The following is a 20,843-nucleotide window of genomic DNA, read 5'->3' as shown; positions in this document are numbered from 1 at the left end:
ATAAAATAAGATAATCAAAATTCTAAAGCATGCTTATTTTAAAATTAAAATGGATTATTTTAATACAGAAAAGGGAACTAATACTTGCCTTTTGATGAAGTCGTTTGGTAATAAAAATTGGAATATTATTGTTAGAAGAATAAAACAGAATTTTGTCACTATTAACTCATCTATATTTTCTTAACTACAACTACAATACTAGGATATAAGCTGTCAACTACCACAATACTCCAGGAAACTTGAGTTTATCAAGTGACAGTTTAAATTATTTAGTATAAAAATATGTATATAATAATTGTTGTACAAACTTACGATCTAAATATTTCTATATTTTAAAAGGCTAATAATTTTCATATTCAGATATGATTTGTGTAGTAAGGTGACAAAAAATGTTACAGCAATACTAATCATGATGGCTTAGTGGCTTAAAGTTTTAAACATGAATTTTACCTCTATATTTATTAGTATCAAAGATACTAAATTAAGGGGCTATTGTTTGCCTTTTAATGGTTCAGAACTATTACTAGTTCAGCACTTGATGGTTCAGACTGTCTGTTTCGCGAGCAGATGTCTGAACTATTTAGACATTTGTCTCTAAGTGGTTAAACATTATACTGAGTCTCGATGGTTAAGACCTCTTATCTGAATTAGTCAGACATTTGCATCTAAACGGTTAAGCATTATACTGGCTTTTAATGATTCAGATCTCTTGCTGATTCAACACTTAATGATTCAAACATCTTACCGATTCACTACTTAACTATTTAGAAGTTGTCAAACAACCCCTAAATATGTTAAACACGTTATAGCGAGTAAACCTAAACCTTATTTCTTTTATTATCTTCAAATTCAAGGAGGGATATGATGGTGACGTAATTAGTTACGATATATACAAATATATTTATTTATGTAACGATACATATTTTTGTTAACATCTGAAATAAAAGCAGCATAAAAATAAATAATGAGCTACATTATTTTTGCTTATATAAATACCATAATTCATTCCACTCTTGAGTCATCTTGAACACTCACACAACCAGCAGCCTGAGTGGAGCAATGGGTTGTTGTTCAACTTTCAAAAGCTTCACATTTACAATTCTGATCACCATATTATTATGGACCTCAACAACTGACCATCACACATGCAATGCAAGAAAAAGTTGGCACACTAGAACCATTTCAACTTCACTCTCCAAAAAGAAATCCACCAACCACCACCACCAGCACCAGCACCACCACAATGGCGGAAAATCCAAGTCGAAAGCGTCGTCGCATAAAGCACCTCCATCACCAAAAGTTAAGGCTCCACCAGCTCCACCGAAAGTTAAGACTCCGTTAGCTCCTCCGATAGGCAAGGCTCCGGCAGCTCCGCCGGAAAATGATAACGGCGGTGGCCCAGTTACGGACGCTGCTGCTACTTATAATGTGTTGGATTTTGGTGCCAAAGGGGATGGTAGTTCTGATGATACAAAGGTAAGTTTATAAACTTTGATAGTTAATTGTATTTGTCAAATATTCATGATGTCTTTATGCGGGCCCTACTAATCCTACGCCACCCCGAAACTCATAGGGTCGTTCAATGAAAAACTTAAACGGTTGTTTAAATGAGTTATGGCGCAAGCCGTAACCTTCAAACCACAGTTTGAAAACAGTATGAAATTAGATTGTTAGTGACGTGTGTATGGGAGACGCTTTATAGACTTGTTTATTGCATCATATTTGTATCTAGTTCTAAGTTGGGAGAGAAAATAATTCTCAGTAATTTTATTAGATATTATATAATATAAATAAGTTATTTTTGAAATTCCGTATAATCATAAGATTTTGAAAACTAATTTGGAATTTAGCAAACATTGTTTTTATCTAACTTTTATTAATTTAAATATGAAAATGGAAAAGTTTCGTTGGTGGATGTCCACCGGATCATAAACCGTAAATTAAATAAAAAAACAGGTAAATGATTATGTCATTTTAATTACAACGTACGATTAATTCCAAACCAACATCTGTGAATTGTCTTAATTCTATTTGATTCTTTGAATGTCATCATTGGAATATAGGCTGTTTTTTTAAATGTCGTTGGTTAGCAGCAATATTATAAGAATCTCTAGGCGCTAGTCGGACGGTGGGGTATCGATTAGCGATTAATCGAGATTAGTAGGGATTAATCAGATCAAGATTTTTATATGTAATTTTTTAGTTATACATATACACACACCTTTTTATATGTACTTTTTAAAGTATGCATGTTTTAACACCTCATTAACCCGTTTTTTTAAATAATTGGATGGAATTTATAATGTTTGGTCGAAATTTAGCCAGTGTTTGGCTAAAATTTGTCCAGAATAGGACCGTAGTTGACCGCCTAGCGATTAATCGGCCATTAATCGGTGAACCTCCGATTAGTGATTAATCGGCGACTAATCGGAGATTAGTCGAGATTTTTACAACCATGGTTAGCAGACCATTTATAAGGTCCTATAAATTTTCCAACAAGTTATCACAATTAAAAAAGTTCTCGCCATTAAGAAAGAAAAAGAGTTAAATGTTATTTTCGTCCCTATGATTTGTTCAATTAAGTCAAATTTCAAATTTGTATCAGTCTCTGACATTCTTGAAACATGCCAATTCCGTCCAAAAAACTAAGGTTAAATCGAATAATTGGACAAACTACACGAACGAAAATGACAGTTAACTCATGTTTTTTTGGACGAAACTGACATGTTTCAAGAATGTCAGGAACGAAAATGATACAAATTTGAAATTTGACCTGAACTGACATAAGACTATAGGGTATGAGGATGGTGGTTTAGGTCATGGATTGTCACGTAGGACCATGGAACCACCACTCCACCGCCTCCCTGTGCAAACCATGGTGGTTCGCATGCTTTAATTCATGGTAACCATGACTCTCTTTCAATTAATTAGAAGATTTTGACTGGTGGATGATGATAGTGGGGTCATGGTCCACACCATATAGGGTAGTGGATTAGGTTGATGGATGAGGGTGGGTGACATGACGCTAACGTGAAGAGTGATGATAATTATTTGAGTCATGACCACACCACATAGCCTAATTGAACAAATCATAACTCAAAGAAAAAAAACATATATGTAAATTGTGAATGCATGTTTACATTATTATATGTACAAGTTCACAAGGCTGTAAAGTTTTATTTAATATATTTAAAGTTTTGTTAATATAATTCTCCATGTGTGTTAGAAACAGCACATCCATATGGAATTTTGTAATCCTTTTTTGGGGAAGAAAAAAGTTCTCATAGCCGATGAAGTGTGGTTTGTTTTTTATTTTTAACTTTTAAAAATATCATCAGTTAAACTTTGGTAATTAAGATTTATTTTCTTAAACAAATCGAATAATACGGACTTCAATAAAAGTAATTATGATATGTATTTTTCAACTTTTTGTTACAAATTATCTTAGGTATTCAATAATCAGTTTTTTTTTACAAGTTATTTTAGGTATTCAACAATAAGTTTTTTCTAAAGGCAGTCTTAGGTATTCAATAATAAGTTTTTTTTAAAGGCAGTCAATAATTAGTTAAAAACCTTTTTAGTAATTTTTTACGTAAAGTTTTGTTTTGGCATGTTTAACAAGTATTTATTACATAAAATCAAGTATATTTCATTTTTTCAGAAAGGTGTTTTTTATTTTATTCTTATTTTATAACACTTTAGACATCATTAGCAGGCAAAAAATAATCAAATATATCGATTTATTTATTGTATTAATTAAATTTAATTTTTTTTTATTGTAATAGGCGTTTGAAGGGGCTTGGGCAGCTGCATGTAAAGTCACAGGGTCCAAAATTATTGTACCATCACCATACAAGTTCCTTCTGGGGCCCATTACATTCTCTGGGCCATATTGCCAACATAACATTATTTTTCAGGTAATTTTGTGAACTCAACTTTCACTTTCTACCCTTCTAGTTTTATAAAAATCACAAATGCACAAAACTTACTATTAATCTTTAATTTGTTGTGGACACATTGAATATGGACAGATTGATGGAACCATAATTGCACCATCAAGCTTCAAACCATATGGATCAGGGCTGTTTCAGTGGATCTTGTTCACAAAACTAGTAGGGTTGACCATTCAAGGGGGAGGAACCGTCGATGGCAGTGGCTCGATATGGTGGAAAGACTCGCGGTTAAATGATCCTCTAGACGATGAACTAAAACTAATAATACCCATCAATGGCACAACCAAACAAACCAACAATTCATCGGTAATTAAATCTTCTAACCACATATTATAGCCATAAAATGGACAGGTCAAACGGGCTGGCCCACAAACACTTTCCGATAAAAAAAAGTCACTTTGAACGACTCTTGACCCGTCAAACATGTTTTCTTTATATTTATTTTTTGTCTTGCCCAAACATAACCCAAATCGACTCATTTATATGGCAGATAACTAACTCACTTGGAGGCAATATGCCGAGCATAAAACCGACTGTAAGTACCCTTTTACGTACCTATAATAAGAACTTTTATATAGATTTACAGATCATTGAGATGTGTTACGGTGTTGAAACAGGCGATTCGGTTTTACGGAAGCTTTGATGTAACTGTGACCGGCATAACTATCCAAAACAGCCCTCAATGTCACCTGAAATTCGATAATTGCGTGGGAGTTTCGGTATACAACTTCCACGTCTCGTCTCCTGCTGATAGCCCGAACACCGATGGGATTCATTTACAAAACTCTAAGGATGTTTTGATCCACACTACTGATCTCTCGTGTGGTAATTACTTCAAGTATCTTGATGGTTTAACGTGTAGCGCTATCAAAGTGGACGGGTTGGGTAACATGTTAAAATGGGTCGGGTCAAAACACTTTTTTGTTCAAATCTTTTGATATACTTCTTATTGGTGCAGGAGATGATTGTGTATCGATACAAACCGGGTGTTCAAACGTATACATACATAACGTAAATTGTGGACCGGGTCATGGTATCAGTATTGGAAGTCTAGGAAAAGATAACACGAAAGCGTGTGTCTCGAATATCACTGTTCGAGACGTCATGATGCATAACACCATGAATGGTGTAAGAATCAAAACATGGCAGGTAAAGTTACTATTTTTACCCACTAATGGAACACAAGCATAAGTGGCTCAAGTTTTGACTTTTGAGGTCAAACCGTAATTATGCAGGGTGGATCAGGGTCAGTGCAGAATGTACAGTTCTCCAACATTCAAGTTTCTGAAGTTCAATTACCGATAGTAATCGATCAATTCTACTGCGACAAAAGCACTTGTAAAAACCAATCATCGGCTGTTGCACTATCGGGAATCAACTACGAGCGTATAAGAGGAACGTACACCGTAAAACCCGTGCATTTTGCGTGTAGCGACAGCATGCCATGCACGGATGTGCATCTAAACGGTATAAATCTAAAACCGATTCAAGAACGATACCATCTTTACGACGCGTTTTGCTGGAAGACTTTCGGCCAGCTTCTATCACCCGCGGTGCCGCCAGTCGAGTGTCTGCAAGTCGGGAAGCCATCCAGCAGTCATGTTCAAGCTGATCATGATACATGCTAGTGAAGGGATTGTGTAAAATGTGTGTGGTCAGTTTGACTATCTGCCCCGGCCCCTTGAAGTCGGACTTTTAGAAAGTCAAACAAATGCATATTCTTTGTAGTAATAGATTATATTTATACAGATAATAGTAGTGTTGGTAGTAGCCAAGATACCCATGAGTCTTAGTCTATTGAGACAGATTTGGTGTCATATAGAGTTAAGTGTTTGTTTTTATTGGGTCAGATCAGATAAATAAACCATGATTTCCTCAATGTATATATAAGAAAGGTTTGGGTTGTTTAACATGTCAAGGTGTTTCATTTCTATGTAGGGGTGAGCAAAGAGAAAAACCCGACCCTACCCGACCATTACCCGACCTGACCCGAGAACCGATCAAACATAAAATACAGAACCGATTCACTACCCTAAATATAGGGTCGGTTCCGGTCCATAGATCCAAGTTGGGTTTCACCATAAAAAGAACCGAGAACCGACCCGACCCGATTTTATATGAAAAATTGGAACCGATCTAAATACCTAGGTACTTGGGTTCGGGTCGGTTATTTTCGGTCCGGACCTAAACTTACTCACCCCTGTTTCTATGAAACAAAACATACTTAAAAACTGGCAACAAAACCGGCACTAAATCCGCGACATTTCTATTTTGAGGAAAATCTGCAAATATTCATGGTCCATCCATCTTCAGGACCAATATAAGTTGGCCAAATTCTTGAATTTGCCTTTTGATTCTTTCTAAATCAGGTAAGAATCCATACATTTGCAAAAAAAGGTTTCCCCCTTCAGAAACACCCCAATTCACCATCATCATTCCCCTTTGTGTCCCAATCCTCTTCTTCCCCTTATCATATTTGTCACCATTGAATGTTTCAATATTCACAGCTCAAATTTTGTTTTAAGGTCATTCGGGGTCTTTCTTTCGAAAGGGCATTCGGGTCTTGCTCTTTTGTGTTTCTGAATATAGAAATTTTACAATAATCGCCTACCTTGTTTGTTGTTATATATGTTGTGTATATTCTGTACATATATGATATATGATTAACTATTACATCCAAGAAATTTAAAAAAGAGATTAAAAATTGGCGGGAATTCATACAATGTCAATTGTTGACGTTGCTTTGACTCCGGTTTTGAAGAAGTCCGGCTCCGGGTGCTTCGGGAGCAGCGAATCGATTGTGATTTATATCACGGTTGGCGGTTTGGTTATACCGATGAGGGTTATGGAGTCGGATTCGATTGGTACGGTTAAACATAGGATTCAAACGTGTAACGGGTTTGTGGTGAAGAAACAGAAGTTGGTTTTTGGCGGGAGAGAGTTGTCGAGGAATAATTCGCTTGTTCGAGATTATGGTGTGTGTAGCGGTGATGTGCTTCATTTGATTATTGGGGTCTCGGATTTGCTTGTGATAACGGTTGAGACCGCGGTTGGGGAGGAGTTTGAGTTTGAGGTTGATAGGTTTAGGAATGTGAAGTATTTGAAACAGTTGGTGTTGGAAAAGGCTAAAGGGGTTGGATTGATTATTGATGTTGAAGATCATGAGATTTTGTGTAATGGTGAGAAGCTTGATGATCATAGGTTGATTGATGATATATGTAATAATCATGATGCTGTGGTTCATTTAGTGGTTGAAAGGTCAGATGATAGGAATCTTGTTGAGGAGGAGATGAATTTGAAGAAGCCCCCGGATATCGATTCGCCGTTGCAGGCGGTTACTGTCGGCCCGAGTCGTGAACTATCTTCGATTATATCGAGTATGGTGGATTCGGCGTTTGAGGGGCTGCGAAAAGGGAGAAAACCGATTAGATCGTCGGAGGGGACCGGAGGGACATACTTTATGCAGCATCCGTCAGGGAATCGGTATGCTGCGGTTTTCAAGCCGATAGATGAAGAACCGATGGCGGTGAATAACCCTCAAGGGCTGCCTGTGTCGAAAAACGGTGAAGGGTTAAAACGGGGGACGAAAGTAGGTGAGGGCGCATTGCGGGAAGTTGCAGCATACATACTAGACCACCCGAAGGGCGGGCCACGGGGTTCTGGGGATACGGAGACCGGTTTTGCGGGTGTGCCTCCTACGGTCATGGCGAAATGCTTAAACGGAGAGTTTAATCATCCGAAAGGTTATGATGGTGGACCGGGGAATGTCAAGCTCGGGTCGTTACAAATGTTTATGAAAAACTGTGGAAGTTGCGAGGATATGGGTCCTCGCGATTTTCCGGTGGAAGAGGTTCATAAGATCGCGGTGTTTGATATAAGGGCCGCGAATGCTGATAGGCATGCTGGGAACATTTTGATGAACCGCGAAGGTGATCGCGTGGTGCTAATTCCTATCGACCATGGTTACTGCTTGCCTGAAAACGTAAGTAACACGATCATCATCAAAACGGCCACAAATCAAAAACCAAAACCGAACCACTATTTTCGGTTGATTCGGTTATTTGCTCACCGCTAGACTAACGCTGCTCTTGTGGTCTCATGCAGTTTGAAGATTGCACATTTGACTGGCTCTACTGGCCACAAGCGCGCGAACCATTCTCGCGTGAAACCGTGGACTACATCCAAACACTGGACGCTGAGCAAGACTTGGCGGTCCTGAGCTCAAACGGATGGGACCTGTCGCGTGAGTGTGCACGCACTTTACGCGTATCTACTATGCTTTTAAAGAAAGGTGCAAGCAGAGGACTGAGTCCTTACACCATAGGGCGGATTCTATGTCGAGAGACTCTCAACGAGGAATCCATTATCGAAAAAATTCTCCAGAAGGCTTCCAGTATTAGGCTCCCCGGAACAGCTGAAGCCGAGTTCCTTGCAATCGTTTCGGACCTCTTAGATTTTGAGCTTGACAAGGTTTCAGGGAAACATGATCTTTAAGGTCTTGGGTTTGGTTTGTGTAGGTTGTATGTACGATGTAAGGTGTGGATGATTGATTGCTTTGTTGTCAAAGTTACGACATTTTTACTACGATCTATCTCTGTATAGACATGAGATTACGTAATTATATCAATAAACTTTGATTTTTAGCGTAATTTATGTACTGCGCTACGCCACCTAACAACTTCAAACAAATTCAATATTTTGTTTATTATATGATACATTTAGTTTCGATACATGTAAACGAGCAAGCATGATACTATACTTGTAATGATACACCATATGACTGTTTATTCGTTCACTTTGTTTCTTTGGTTTGGGTCGGGTTGATAACCGTATGGGTTCTTGCTTGCCCAGTTCCATTGATCTCTACACATCTCCTCTATTCCATACTTTGCCCTACAATTACAACCCAATATTGTTTTCCCATTATTATTTTTTTATAAGATTAATAATCTATTATTAAAGTATCATTCTATATTTGTTAATAAACTGATTTTCTATCCACTAAAAAATAATCGGTTAAACACTTACTTCCAATTCAACTCACGTTCTGCCTTTGCGGTTGATGCATAAATAATCTCAGCATCGCCATGCCGTCGCCCAGTCTTTACTAATGGGATTTTCTGGAGAACCAATATCAAAGCTTATAGTTGTTATATAGCGATAAGTAATCAAAATACACAACAGTTGACTTTCAGATAGTCAAAATCAACCGTTTGACTATTTGTCAACATCAGTCTAAAACACTCCAACAAAGTTAAATAAAGGAATCTTCACAAATGCAGTACCTTTCCGGAAGCCTTTTCGAATGCTGATACCATCTCCATAACCGACGTCCCTTTACCCGTCCCCAAGTTGTAAACTTCACAACCTAAAAAAACCGATAAAACCAGAGAACTTTGTGTCAAAAAGTTGAAACAAAATTACTGTCATGAACCCGCCATTTACGCAGTGACGCGTGTAACTTAAGCTTTACTTATCAGCCATAAAAAATGACTAAAAAGACCAACCTATTTTAGGATCAGAAAGTTTTGTCAATGCAGCCTTATGACCATCTGCTAGATCTACAACATGGATGTAATCGCGTACCTAATAATTATTAAAAAAAATTGGTAGAAAGATTAGAATTGCATCAAGGAAACCATCACATGTAATAAACAATTCATTACCTTTTAAGTTAAAAATAAACGCTACAATGGAAACTAAAGCATACCCCGGTTCCATCATTTGTGGAGTAATCAGTTCCGTAAACTTGGAGTGCGGGTTGCCTACCAACAGCAACATGTTGAATATAAGGCATAAGATTATTTGGGATTCCATGAGGATCTTCACCAATTCGGCCACTAGGATGTGCTCCAACAGGGTTGAAATACCTTAACAATACAAATTTCCACTCGGGATCTGATGCATATATATCACGGCATATCTCCTCGATCATGAGCTGATGGGATTTAATCCATTACATAAAACGTGACATTTTTTTACCAATTTATGTATAAATAATATAATACCTTGGTTCGTCCATATGGGTTGGCCGCAGACAAGGGGAACTCTTCTGTGCATGGTAACTCCTTTGGCCAACCATATACCGTAGCCGATGATGAAAACACAAGCTGAAAAGTTCAAAAAAAAAAACATACAACCATGCTTCGTCAACATACTTTTTAGTCTTAAATGGTATGCAATAACTGAAGATGCGATTGTGGGTCCAATTTAGTAGAAACAGGATAGGACCCACAAAAGAGGGGGGGGGGGGGGATTTCGCAAATGCAAGTTCCATGAACAAGTAAGAATAAATGAGATACCTTCTTGCATCCATAGGCAGCCATAACTTCCAAGAGAGTTATAGTACCAATAATATTATTGTTATAATACATCAAAGGCTTCTCCACACTTTCACCAACTGCCTTTAATCCAGCAAAATGTATAACTGCGTCAATCCTATATTGCAACGAGAATCCGTAGATATACAAAAGTTAGTAATACCATCCAAAAAGAAAAATCATAATAAAGACAGAAGTTGGCAAATTCTGTGTTTTTTTTTTTTTTTTTTTGCCGTTCCAAAAAAAGAGAAGAATGCCTACATAAGAATTCGAAATACTAAATGTGTTTTCACATTTTGAATTTATGTAACAGTCTTGCCAAAATCATCTGCAAATCATCAGAAAACAAGAATCACAACAATAGTAGTGAAGAGAGATGTGCATACTTTGTAGTAGCAAAAAGCCGCTCTAATGCAGGCTTATCCCGGACGTCCGTCTGCAGTGAAGCACAAGAGTTGAGAATTCTAGTGTTACTCATTAAAAAAATAAACAGAGCCAATCAAACGAATAATAATAATAATCATGAAAAATGATTCAACCTAGAGAGTAGCAAACACCCTGATGCATTTGATTTCAAGCAAATTCATTTCCCTACAAGACATGGTTGTAAAAATCCCACCTAGGCTCTGGTTAGTCGCCAATCAATCATTAATCGGAGGTTCACCTAGTAATGACCGATTAATCGCTAGGCGGTCAACGGTGGTCCTATTTCGGCCAAATTTCAACCCAATATTGTAAATTCCCTCAGATTACTTAAAGAATGAGTCAACGAGAGGTTAAAACATGTCTGTTGGTCAATGTTGACCGAAGTTAATGGAAACTGCACGTGGAGTCGACCGTTGGTGGGGTACCAGGTCTTATGGTTTACGTTGCATTATTTTCTGCATTTTCAGTTGTGTTTATTTACTATTTAAGCAGTGTTTTGTTAGCTTCAATAAATTAGTCGAAAATTCTTCTTTGTAATCAGTGCTGAATCATTCAATAATATAAAAAGCTTTCGGCTATCAATCTTACTCTGCTATTTCACCTCCGTTACTTATTGTTGCTATTTGATACCCAACATTTGGTATCAGAGCTTCAAGTTCTGATCCATTTACATGCCAAAAATCCTACGCCTCAACACCATGTCAATCGTTACAAACCCTAATCCCGCAAAAGAAAACTCCGTTTCATTCAACTGCCCTATACTAACTCCTACAAATTACAATACCTGGTCTATAAAGATGGAGGCGATTATGGACGCCCACAGGTTGTGGGACAACATAGGTGAAATTTTCTTTTGCTTTTTTATTCTAAGTATGGTGTTTTTAGTAACGATAAAAACACAAGAAAATAAAAAATATATTTTCACCGGATAGGGATGACATGCGTCTACAAATAATGTTTTTAGTTTTAAGTCTATCAAGAAGGTATTTGATTGTAATATTATATATCATTTACATGATAAGTATGCAATACAGTTCCTGTTTTATATAATCTGAACAGTTGAAGGAGCTACACACATATAATATTACAATTGTTTTTTTTATACCGAAAGACACCTTGTGAAAAGATAGGTTATGCGCACGATCTCCGGCGAGTTGTCGAACTCGTGTGATAGCTTCTTCGGACGAGTTATCTAAATTGTCGACCACCACCGTGTTGTAACCGTCTAGCAGCAGCTGCAACACGGTGTGACTCCCTATATAACCGGCACCACCGGTCACCAATATGCACAAGGGCGCCGCCATGCGTAGTTCTGTAGTCGGTGAGATTAAAAAACTGAGCGGTGTACGTATATATCGATGGAAGAGAGATGACCGACCGACGACAGGGGAACAAAGCCTGAAATCATGTGGGGATTGTTGAGGCTGGCTGTGTGTATTTATAAGCATGTATAAAAATAGGATTTTAAATTAGACAAATATGCCCGGATATTTGGTTTGCTGCGCTTTCATCGATAGTCACTACACTTTTAAATTACATTTACAATCTTCAACTTTTGTACATTCGTTCTCGGATAGTTCCTAACGTGGATAAGAGTTAGTCTTTGGTATTAAATGAGTGTGAAATAACTAAAATGTCATCCATTAACAAATAACATTAATTAATCATTTATAAACATAAGTAAGGTCCACAATTATTATTTAAATATAAAAAAGTGGACCCACCTTCCCCTCCCCGTTTATCTTTCTTAACCCCCAACTGTAAGAAGTAAGAACATATACGGCTTTTTCATCAGATTCACGCAAAATAATCCATTAAGAAGATTGGCCACTCTTGTTGCTCAGACCTTCTATGACAAATATGTATTCATCTTCTTCATATTCAGTGTAATTTTCACCCAGAAGACAATATTCACCCTGAAGACGAATGGACTTCCTGCAACTCCGTGCAACTTCACCTCGATCGCCAATATATTGATGAACTGGCTGATGTGTGTAAAATGCAACATATAAAATACATCAAATAAGGCATAAAACTAACCCTTTTTAAGTACTAATGTTAGAAAAAGAGTGCTTTTGTCTTCCTTTTGTATTTTCAGAATTAAATGAGCTCAAATTCACAAAAGAAGCAAAAAGACAGCTAAATCTAACATAAATACAAGAAAAGGAACACAAGTGGATTGTCCGACCGCTCAACGTCATCCTCCCAAGCAAAATAGAGAAGACAGAAGACTGAACACGCCCCGTGCTCAGCCAGCACGGGGCCGTGCCCAAGAAGTAGCAGAAAAGACAAACCTATAAAAGCTTTTATTGCCCACCACGGGGCCGTGTCCAGCGGACACGGGGGCGTGGCGAAAGTACAGCAGGCGCATTAATTGTAATTGCGAATTACAATTAATGAAGAGTGTCAGACAGGCACGGGGGCGTGTCCAGCGGACACGGGGCCGTGCCCAGCCTTCTGTTCAGCCTATAAATAGGAGTGCTTGGTTTCAATGCAACTCATCCCTTGGCACACCACCTCTCTCACACTTCATCCACCACCCACCACCACCATAACACCATCATCCACCACCATCATCCATTGTCCATCATAGAGTGTGTGAGTCGTCTCGGGATCCAAGATTGATCGTAAGAGTTCTTGACAATCAAGGCCATGTTTGCCTAAGTCTCTTACATCACTTGGTGAAGACAAGTGTTTAGTATAATACTTTTTATTTTTAATCTTTTGCACTTTTTATTTGGTTTTGTATTAATGACTTTAATAACTAGTTGCTTATGTTGAAGGTGATCTTTCCTTATCGTTTGTCCGTGGTGTCTTGGCATTATTTTACTGTCTATATAAAATAAAAGATTTTCACCATTCATATCTCCACGGTCTATATGGAGGTATGTTGGCTACCTGGTTGGGGGTTAAGGGAACGGTTTGGTAAGGGTCTTGCCCTTGTTCAGCGTTTAGAGGTCCTGTAAGGGACCTGGGTCAAATTTAGTAGGATCTCCTTCAATGCCCATAGGTATTGGATGGCGGGGATCCAAACTCTTTGACCCCCTCATAAGTTAACTACTATTAATACTATAACCCGGCTATTTAGGACTGTATCCCTGCTAACTCAGACTACTTAGTCGAGGGTAACGTCACTGCCAAAAGCGGGGCCTACCATAATTTGCATTAATAACTTAATTCATTATCTTCCAATAATCCAGCCCTTTAGGATTTGATTTGATTAGACGTTGAGGATAAACCGGTACTAAAAGCTCTTGTGTCCTTGGACGACCTCGGTATCTTACCAACACTATACTACGTCCACGATGGGTGCACTTGCCCATATGTGTGTTTAGTGTTAGTAAATATCGTGTTTTTATAAATTTAAAACTTGGCTAAAAGTGTAAAAAGGGCTTAAAATATACATCAAAAATATATTACACTACACGCCCATCAAGTTTTTGGCGCCGTTGCCGGGGACACAAGGATTTTAAGAAAGTTAGGAATCAACGGCTTAATCATATTTTTGTTTTTCTTTTTAATTTTTAGGATTTTTCTTAGTTTTTCAGCTTCTGCAGAACTCAGCACGGGCCGTGCCCAGCATTGTTACTGGCAGTTTTTAGTTTTCCAAGTTACAGACGACTGACCACGGGGCCGTGTCGGTGCAACATGGTGCCGTGTCCAACTCTCCAGTAACTGGGATCTGGAAAACAATCACTGTAACTCCGACCACGGGCCGTGTTCACTGAGCACGGGGCCGTGGTGAACTTTCTGACCAGCATTCTTTTCTGTTTTTACTGCAGGACTTGGAACCAGACGTCACCCCTACGTAGTGTATGAGCTCCAGTTCTAATAAGGACATAAAAGAACCTCTAGAAGAACCCGAACGCTTTCTCAGAAAAAGACTAAAAGCCAAGAACCAAGAGAAAGTTTCGGGGAATCCACTTCCAATGGCGGACCAACGTACCCTCATGGATTATCTACGACCCACCGTAGGTAACCTAGGCGCCGCTATCAACGCACCGAATGTTGAAGCCAATAACTTCGAACTTCGGCCGCATTTGATACAAATGCTCCATGATGTGTGTAAAATGCAACATATAAATCACATCAATTAAGGCATAAAACTAACCCTTTTTAAGTACTAATGTTGGAAAAAGAGTGTTTTTGTCTTCCTTTTGTATTTTCAGGATGAAATGAGCTCAAAATCACAAAAGAAGCAAAAAGACAGCTAATTCTACCATAAATACAAGAAAAGGAACAAAAGTGGACTGCCCGGACCCTCAACGGCATCTCCCAAGGCAAAGGAGAAGAAACAGAGTCTGAACACGCCCCGTGTCCAGCGAACACGGGGGCGTGCCCAGGAAGCAGCAGAAAAGACAAACCAGTAGAAGCTTCCATTGCCCACCACGGGGCCGTGTCCAGCGAGCACGGGGGCGTGGTGAAAGTACAGCAGGCGCATTAATTGTAATTCGCAATTACAATTAATGAAGTGAGAGAATGTCAGACGGGCACGGGGCCGTGTCCAGCCTTCTGTTCAGCCTATAAATAGAGGAGGTTGGCTTCATTCCCTCTCATCCCTTGGCACACCACCTCTCTCACACTTCATCCACCACCCACCACCACCATAACACCATCATCCACCACCATCATCCATTGTCCATCATAGAGTGTGTGAGTCGTCTCGGGATCCAAGATTGATCGTAAGAGTTCTTGACAATCAAGGCCATGTTTGCCTAAGTCTCTTACATCACTTGGTGAAGACAAGTGTTTAGTATAATACTTTTTATTTTTAATCTTTTGCACTTTTTATTTGGTTTTGTATTAATGACTTTAATAACTAGTTACTTATGTTGAAGGTGATCTTTCCTTATCGTTTGTCCGTGGTGTCTTGGCATTATTTTACTGTCTATATAAAATAAAAGATTTTCACCATTCATATCTCCACGGTCTATATGGAGGTATGTTGGCTACCTGGTCGGAGGTTAAGGGAACGGTTTGGTAAGGGTCTTGCCCTTGTTCAGCGTTTAGAGGTCCTGCTTGGGACCTGGGTCAAATTTAGTAGGATCTCCTTCAATGCCCATAGGTATTGGATGGCGGGGATCCAAACTCTTTGACCCCCTCATAAGTTAACTACTATTAATACTATAACCCGGCTATTTAGGACTGTATCCCTGCTGACTCAGACTACTTAGCCGAGGGTAACGTCACCGCCAGAAGCGGGGCCTACCACAATTTGCATTAATAACTTAATTCATTATCTTTCAATAATCCGACCCTTTAGGATTGTATCCTTGCTGACTCAAACTACTGGGTTGAGGGTAACGTCGCCTTCAAAAGAGGGGCCTACTACAATAACTAAGATAATCTCTTAAACAAGTGCAAAAGTGCGAAAATAATCAAAGGTTATACTAATACACGTGTCGGATCCAAGTGATTCATCTTGTCTATCTGTTTTTATTTTATTTTTATTTTCAACATTTAGTTAGTTTTTTATTTTCTTAGTTTAAAACATTTTTCTAACCTTTTGATTTGATTAGACGTTGAGGATAAACCGGTATTAAAAGCTCTTGTGTCCTTGGACGACCTCGGTATCTTACCAACACTATACTACGTCCACGATGGGTGCACTTGCCCATATGTGTGTTTAGTGTTAGTAAATATCGTGTTTTATAAATTTAAAACTTGGCTAAAAGTGTAAAAAGGGGCTTAAATACTCATCAAAAATATAACACACTTCACGCACATCAAGTTTTTGGCGCCGCTGCCGGGGACACAAGGATTTTAAGAAAGTTAGGAATCAACGGCCTAATCATATTTTTATTTTTCTTTAATTTTTTAGGATTTTTTTTTTTTAGATTTTTAGCTTCTGCAGAGCTCAACACGGGGTCGTGCCCGCTGAACACGCCCCGTGCTCAATCATTGGAACTGGCAATCCTGTTTTAAATCAGACAGTAGGCTGAACACGGGGCCGTGTCCACTCAACACGCCCCCGTGCCCAAGATTCAGTTGCTGAAAACAGAACCGTTAGATCCCGGCGGTTGGTAATTTCTGACACAAACATGAGTGATAGTAATTCTTTTTACTTTCGGCACTCTTATGGTTTGTGGTGTCGAATATGTGGAGGCGAACATGAGGAATTAAAATGTTTTTTCCTCACTTATAGGCCCCACTATATAGACCCACCGATTCCTTATAACCTTAAGAGGGGCGAAAGTAAAAATAAGCACTATTTCTCCCTCGAATGCGCCCAGCCAGATATTCTAGGAGAAATGCTCCTTGATGAGTTATTTCAACTAGAAGAACTACTTCTCAATTGGTCAAAAGAACTTAGGAAGGATTTTTTAGATCCATCCCAAGATGATGACCATGAGGAAATGTTGGAACCGCATTCCGACAACCTCGTTGCTCCCGAAAATACCTTCTTACCTAGAAAAGACGCGGACGATAGTCGTCCCTGTGCCGATTGTGCCGTGAAGGACTCCCCATCGACTTCGTTCGATGCATACATAGACCTGAGCGATTCGGCATACACCTTCTTTAACGAGAGCCCGGGAAAGGGTTGGACTTGTCCACCTAGAATGAAAATAGGAATTACCCTCACCGACAACCTCTTGCGTTCTCGCCTTAGTATAGGACAATTAAGGTATCTTAGGCACTTTGGGGTTGTTCCAACAAGTCAAGAGCCACCCAATATAGATTAGCTTCTTAGTAAAGACAAAACTTCATAAGACAGCTTTCCGACACGGGGCCGTGCCCGGCCAACACGCCCCCGTGTCCACCAAAAGATTCCCCTCTGATCAGAACGTCAGAATACGGACAAACTGTGTCAGAATCTTATCTGCACACGGGGCCGTGTCCAGCGGACACGGGGCCGTGTCCAGCAGGCTGTCGTTTTCTATAAATGCAGCCAAAAATCCTGCACATTTGGACCAACTTGGGGATAGAGATTTGAAGGAATCTTCTCTCAAACAATCCTAGGTAAGTCTAAAAGAAGTTTCCAACAACCCATCTTGTCCTTTCCTCTTCTAGACATTTCCTTCTTCTTCATCTTTCTTCAAGAACTACCATGAAAAGTTTGAATTTTCAATCTTTGTGGTAGGAAACAATGAGTTTTGATCATAGAATCTTGGTAAAAACATGTTATGTAACATTGTTTAGAGTTATTTACTGTCAAAAAGCTTGCATAAACTCAGAAAATAACTTAAAAACCCAAGATTCCTTGCTCCAAAATTCTGCAGAAAGATGAACACGGGGCCGTGCTCAATGAGCACGGGGCCGTGTCCAGAAACTGTTTCGTCATATAAACTGCTTTTGGTTTATTTTTCGTAGAATGGCGAGTGAAAACAGCGAAACATCATCCGTTCATTCCTCAAACAGCCGAAGGGGAAGGAGGCCCTCCGTTGAAGCTACACTTGTGCACTACGTGATAGCGCTAAGAGAAGCTCTCGACGAAATGACGTCAGTAGAGGAGGTCCTCATTGACCGTATTAACGATCTTACAATGGGACTTGAAAGCAGCTTCCAAGAGATTAACCTTTTGCACCAAAGGTTAAACATTTTGGTGGCACCCCCTATGGAACCAGTCCTTCCACAACAAGACTGGAACTTGGCACTCGGTGTTAACAACCCTACCGGGTGGGGAGACTTTCCCGCAGAACCTCCTATGGAAAACCCACAAGAAGTTCCAGCGGAAGTTGAAACTCCTCAAACCAATGCGAACGAGCCCTCTTTTCTCCTTCCAAGGGAGGTAGAGGAGTGGCTTGCCGACATATGAGGAGAACCACACCCGAGAGGAGGAGTTCTACAAAGCCTTACCTAACCAAGATTAGTAGCTTCTTGGAAATTTTGCTAAATTAAAATAAAACATAGGGCTAGAACTCCATAAGTCTAATATTTATGTAATTTTTATCTTTATGTAATGTCTCTCTATTAGCAATGTTATGATGGTTTTTAAGATTGATGGTTGTTTTGAGAATAAAACACACTCATGGTGGTAATGGATGAAAAGGGGAACGAGAAAAATGGAACCATGCACGAAGAACAGAGCAACCCGACAAAAATCTCCATCACAGAAGGCTCAACACGGGCCGTGCCCAACCAACACGGCCCCGTGCTGAGCCCCTGCAGAAAATCACCCAGTTCAGGTAACTGGACACGGGCCGTGTTCAGCGGACACGCCCCCGTGTCCAGGCTTCTGTTTCAATTCTGTAATTTTTGTTACTGGCACTTGACCACGGGGCCGTGTCCAGGATGCCAGTAACATAAATCTTTGCTTTTTAACACACTTTTATACATTCTAATCAACCAAAAACTTTATTTTTGGACACATTGAGGACAATGTGTAATTTAAGTGTGGGGGGGGGGGATGCTAAAACCTTGAAATTTTGCAAAATCCTAAACACAAGCCTTACACAAAACTCTATTGGAACCGCTAAACACCCCAAATTTTTTCAAAAACTTTTTCATTTTTTTTATTTACTTGTCTTAGTTTAAGTTGGGGATAACAAGTTCTAAAAAGGTTATATTTTTACAAGTTTACAACCGATAGCGTCGTGATAAAAAAGAACCAACATAAGAAAATTATGAAACGGTATAACAAGTCTAGTTAAAAATTCGATTATATATGCTTGGTCACATTAAAAACCCATTCCCACAAAAGTGAGTTTTGAGCCTTTATTGAGCATAAAAATACACATATTTAGATTAAATGCTCATTTTTCGTTTCTTGTGTGAATAGCCGCTCGGTCTTTACAAATCTAGAACTTGCCACGACGATACATTCCCGGTCCTTACCAACTTAAACCCAAGTAAGTAAATGATGGAGGCATTAGGACTAACCATTTTTCTTTCAAAACCATTATTTTTCATTTTTTTTACCTACCCAAAATCCCCCTAGATAGCCCCTTTGAGCCTAAACCTTTCATTTCATTACCCCAAAACCCTTTTTACCCACCAAAAACCTTTTTAATTTTTTTTTAGTAACAAGTTCGCTTTTTCGTAAACTCACCTTTTTATGTGACGTTTAAAAAAAAAAAGATGATGATGAAGTCAAAAACAAACAAAAGCTACAAAAGCTTGTTTGGAGAAATACTTCAAAATAAAAAGTCACTAAAAACAAGGTACTTCACGAAAACCGACGCTTGTTACGATTTTCGCCCTTTTTACTAACCACTAACCAACCACCCACCTTTAAACCCAAGCCTTCACCCCAAAAGTCCTCTTGATATTTACAAAGGTAAAAAGTTAAAAAGGAGGAGGATTGATTGCTTGGCAAGCCTATGGAAGACGTAAGTTCCGTGCCGCTCTCGAGTGATTCACTAAAATATACACCTTCGGCCGAGTGTTGAGTGATCTCCCGTGAGGTATGTGAACTTGTATATATATGGAATTTTAATAAGGCATGCTATGCCCAAATAAGTAATTCATCTTATGAAAAGTTCAAAATAAATCATAACGAATAGGATTGTAAATAAATAAAAATAAAACCTATAAAAACCTTGGATTCCCGACACTCTAGGACAAGCTAAAAAACTTCTCTTCTACCTATTCCATTTGGGAGTGTAAGCCACATTTAAAGAGTTTTGCTTGAGGACAAGCAAAAGTTCAAGTGTGGGGGTATTTGATGTGTGTAAAATGCAACATATAAATCACATCAATTAAGGCATAAAACTAACCCTTTTTAAGTACTAATGTTGGAAAAAGAGTGTTTTTGTCTTCCTTTTGTATTTTCAGGATGAAATGAGCTCAAAATCACAAAAGAAGCAAAAAGACAGCTAATTCTACCATAAATACAAGAAAAGGAACAAAAGTGGACTGCCCGGACCCTCAACGGCATCTCCCAAGGCAAAGGAGAAGAAACAGAGTCTGAACACGCCCCGTGTCCAGCGAACACGGGGGCGTGCCCAGGAAGCAGCAGAAAAGACAAACCAGTAGAAGCTTCCATTGCCCACCACGGGGCCGTGTCCAGCGAGCACGGGGGCGTGGTGAAAGTACAGCAGGCGCATTAATTGTAATTCGCAATTACAATTAATGAAGTGAGAGAATGTCAGACGGGCACGGGGCCGTGTCCAACGGGCACGGGGCCGTGTCCAACGGACACGGGGCCGTGTCCAGCCTTCTGTTCAGCCTATAAATAGAGGAGCTTGGCTTCATTCCCTCTCAT

General features: G+C 39.1%; 3 protein-coding genes across 3 annotated transcripts; 2 read left to right on the top strand and 1 right to left on the bottom strand.

Moving 5' to 3' along the window:
• Positions 1–1,009: 1,009 nt before the first annotated feature.
• Positions 1,010–5,836, top strand: LOC110867968 (polygalacturonase At1g48100). The gene is made up of 7 exons (XM_022117031.2): positions 1,010–1,476; positions 3,786–3,917; positions 4,032–4,259; positions 4,444–4,488; positions 4,571–4,778; positions 4,912–5,102; positions 5,189–5,836. The coding sequence occupies exons 1-7, from the start codon at positions 1,060–1,062 to the stop codon at positions 5,579–5,581; spliced, it is 1,614 nt and encodes a 537-aa protein (XP_021972723.1). The 5' UTR covers positions 1,010–1,059; the 3' UTR covers positions 5,582–5,836.
• A 484-nt stretch (positions 5,837–6,320) lies between these two features.
• Positions 6,321–8,602, top strand: LOC110867969 (phosphatidylinositol 4-kinase gamma 4). Its single transcript, XM_022117032.2, has 2 exons — positions 6,321–7,935; positions 8,058–8,602. The coding sequence occupies exons 1-2, from the start codon at positions 6,676–6,678 to the stop codon at positions 8,445–8,447; spliced, it is 1,650 nt and encodes a 549-aa protein (XP_021972724.1). The 5' UTR covers positions 6,321–6,675; the 3' UTR covers positions 8,448–8,602.
• Positions 8,603–8,625: 23 nt separating this feature from the next.
• On the bottom strand, positions 8,626–12,140 carry LOC110867970 (UDP-glucose 4-epimerase GEPI48). The gene is made up of 9 exons (XM_022117033.2): positions 11,815–12,140; positions 10,660–10,709; positions 10,256–10,391; positions 9,962–10,063; positions 9,664–9,891; positions 9,461–9,539; positions 9,239–9,321; positions 8,982–9,073; positions 8,626–8,846 (listed from the first exon to the last, which is right to left on the bottom strand). Exons 1-9 carry the CDS (start codon positions 12,001–12,003, stop codon positions 8,738–8,740), a joined length of 1,068 nt encoding a protein of 355 aa, XP_021972725.2. The 5' UTR covers positions 12,004–12,140; the 3' UTR covers positions 8,626–8,737.
• Between the last annotated feature and the right edge of the window lie 8,703 nt (positions 12,141–20,843).

The sequence above is a fragment of the Helianthus annuus genome, chromosome 7 (genome assembly GCF_002127325.2).
Source record: "Helianthus annuus cultivar XRQ/B chromosome 7, HanXRQr2.0-SUNRISE, whole genome shotgun sequence".
In the NCBI taxonomy this organism is placed as follows: domain Eukaryota; kingdom Viridiplantae; phylum Streptophyta; class Magnoliopsida; order Asterales; family Asteraceae; genus Helianthus; species Helianthus annuus.
Note: the sequence above shows the minus strand (reverse complement) of the source record. Positions and strands in the feature narration are given on the sequence as shown.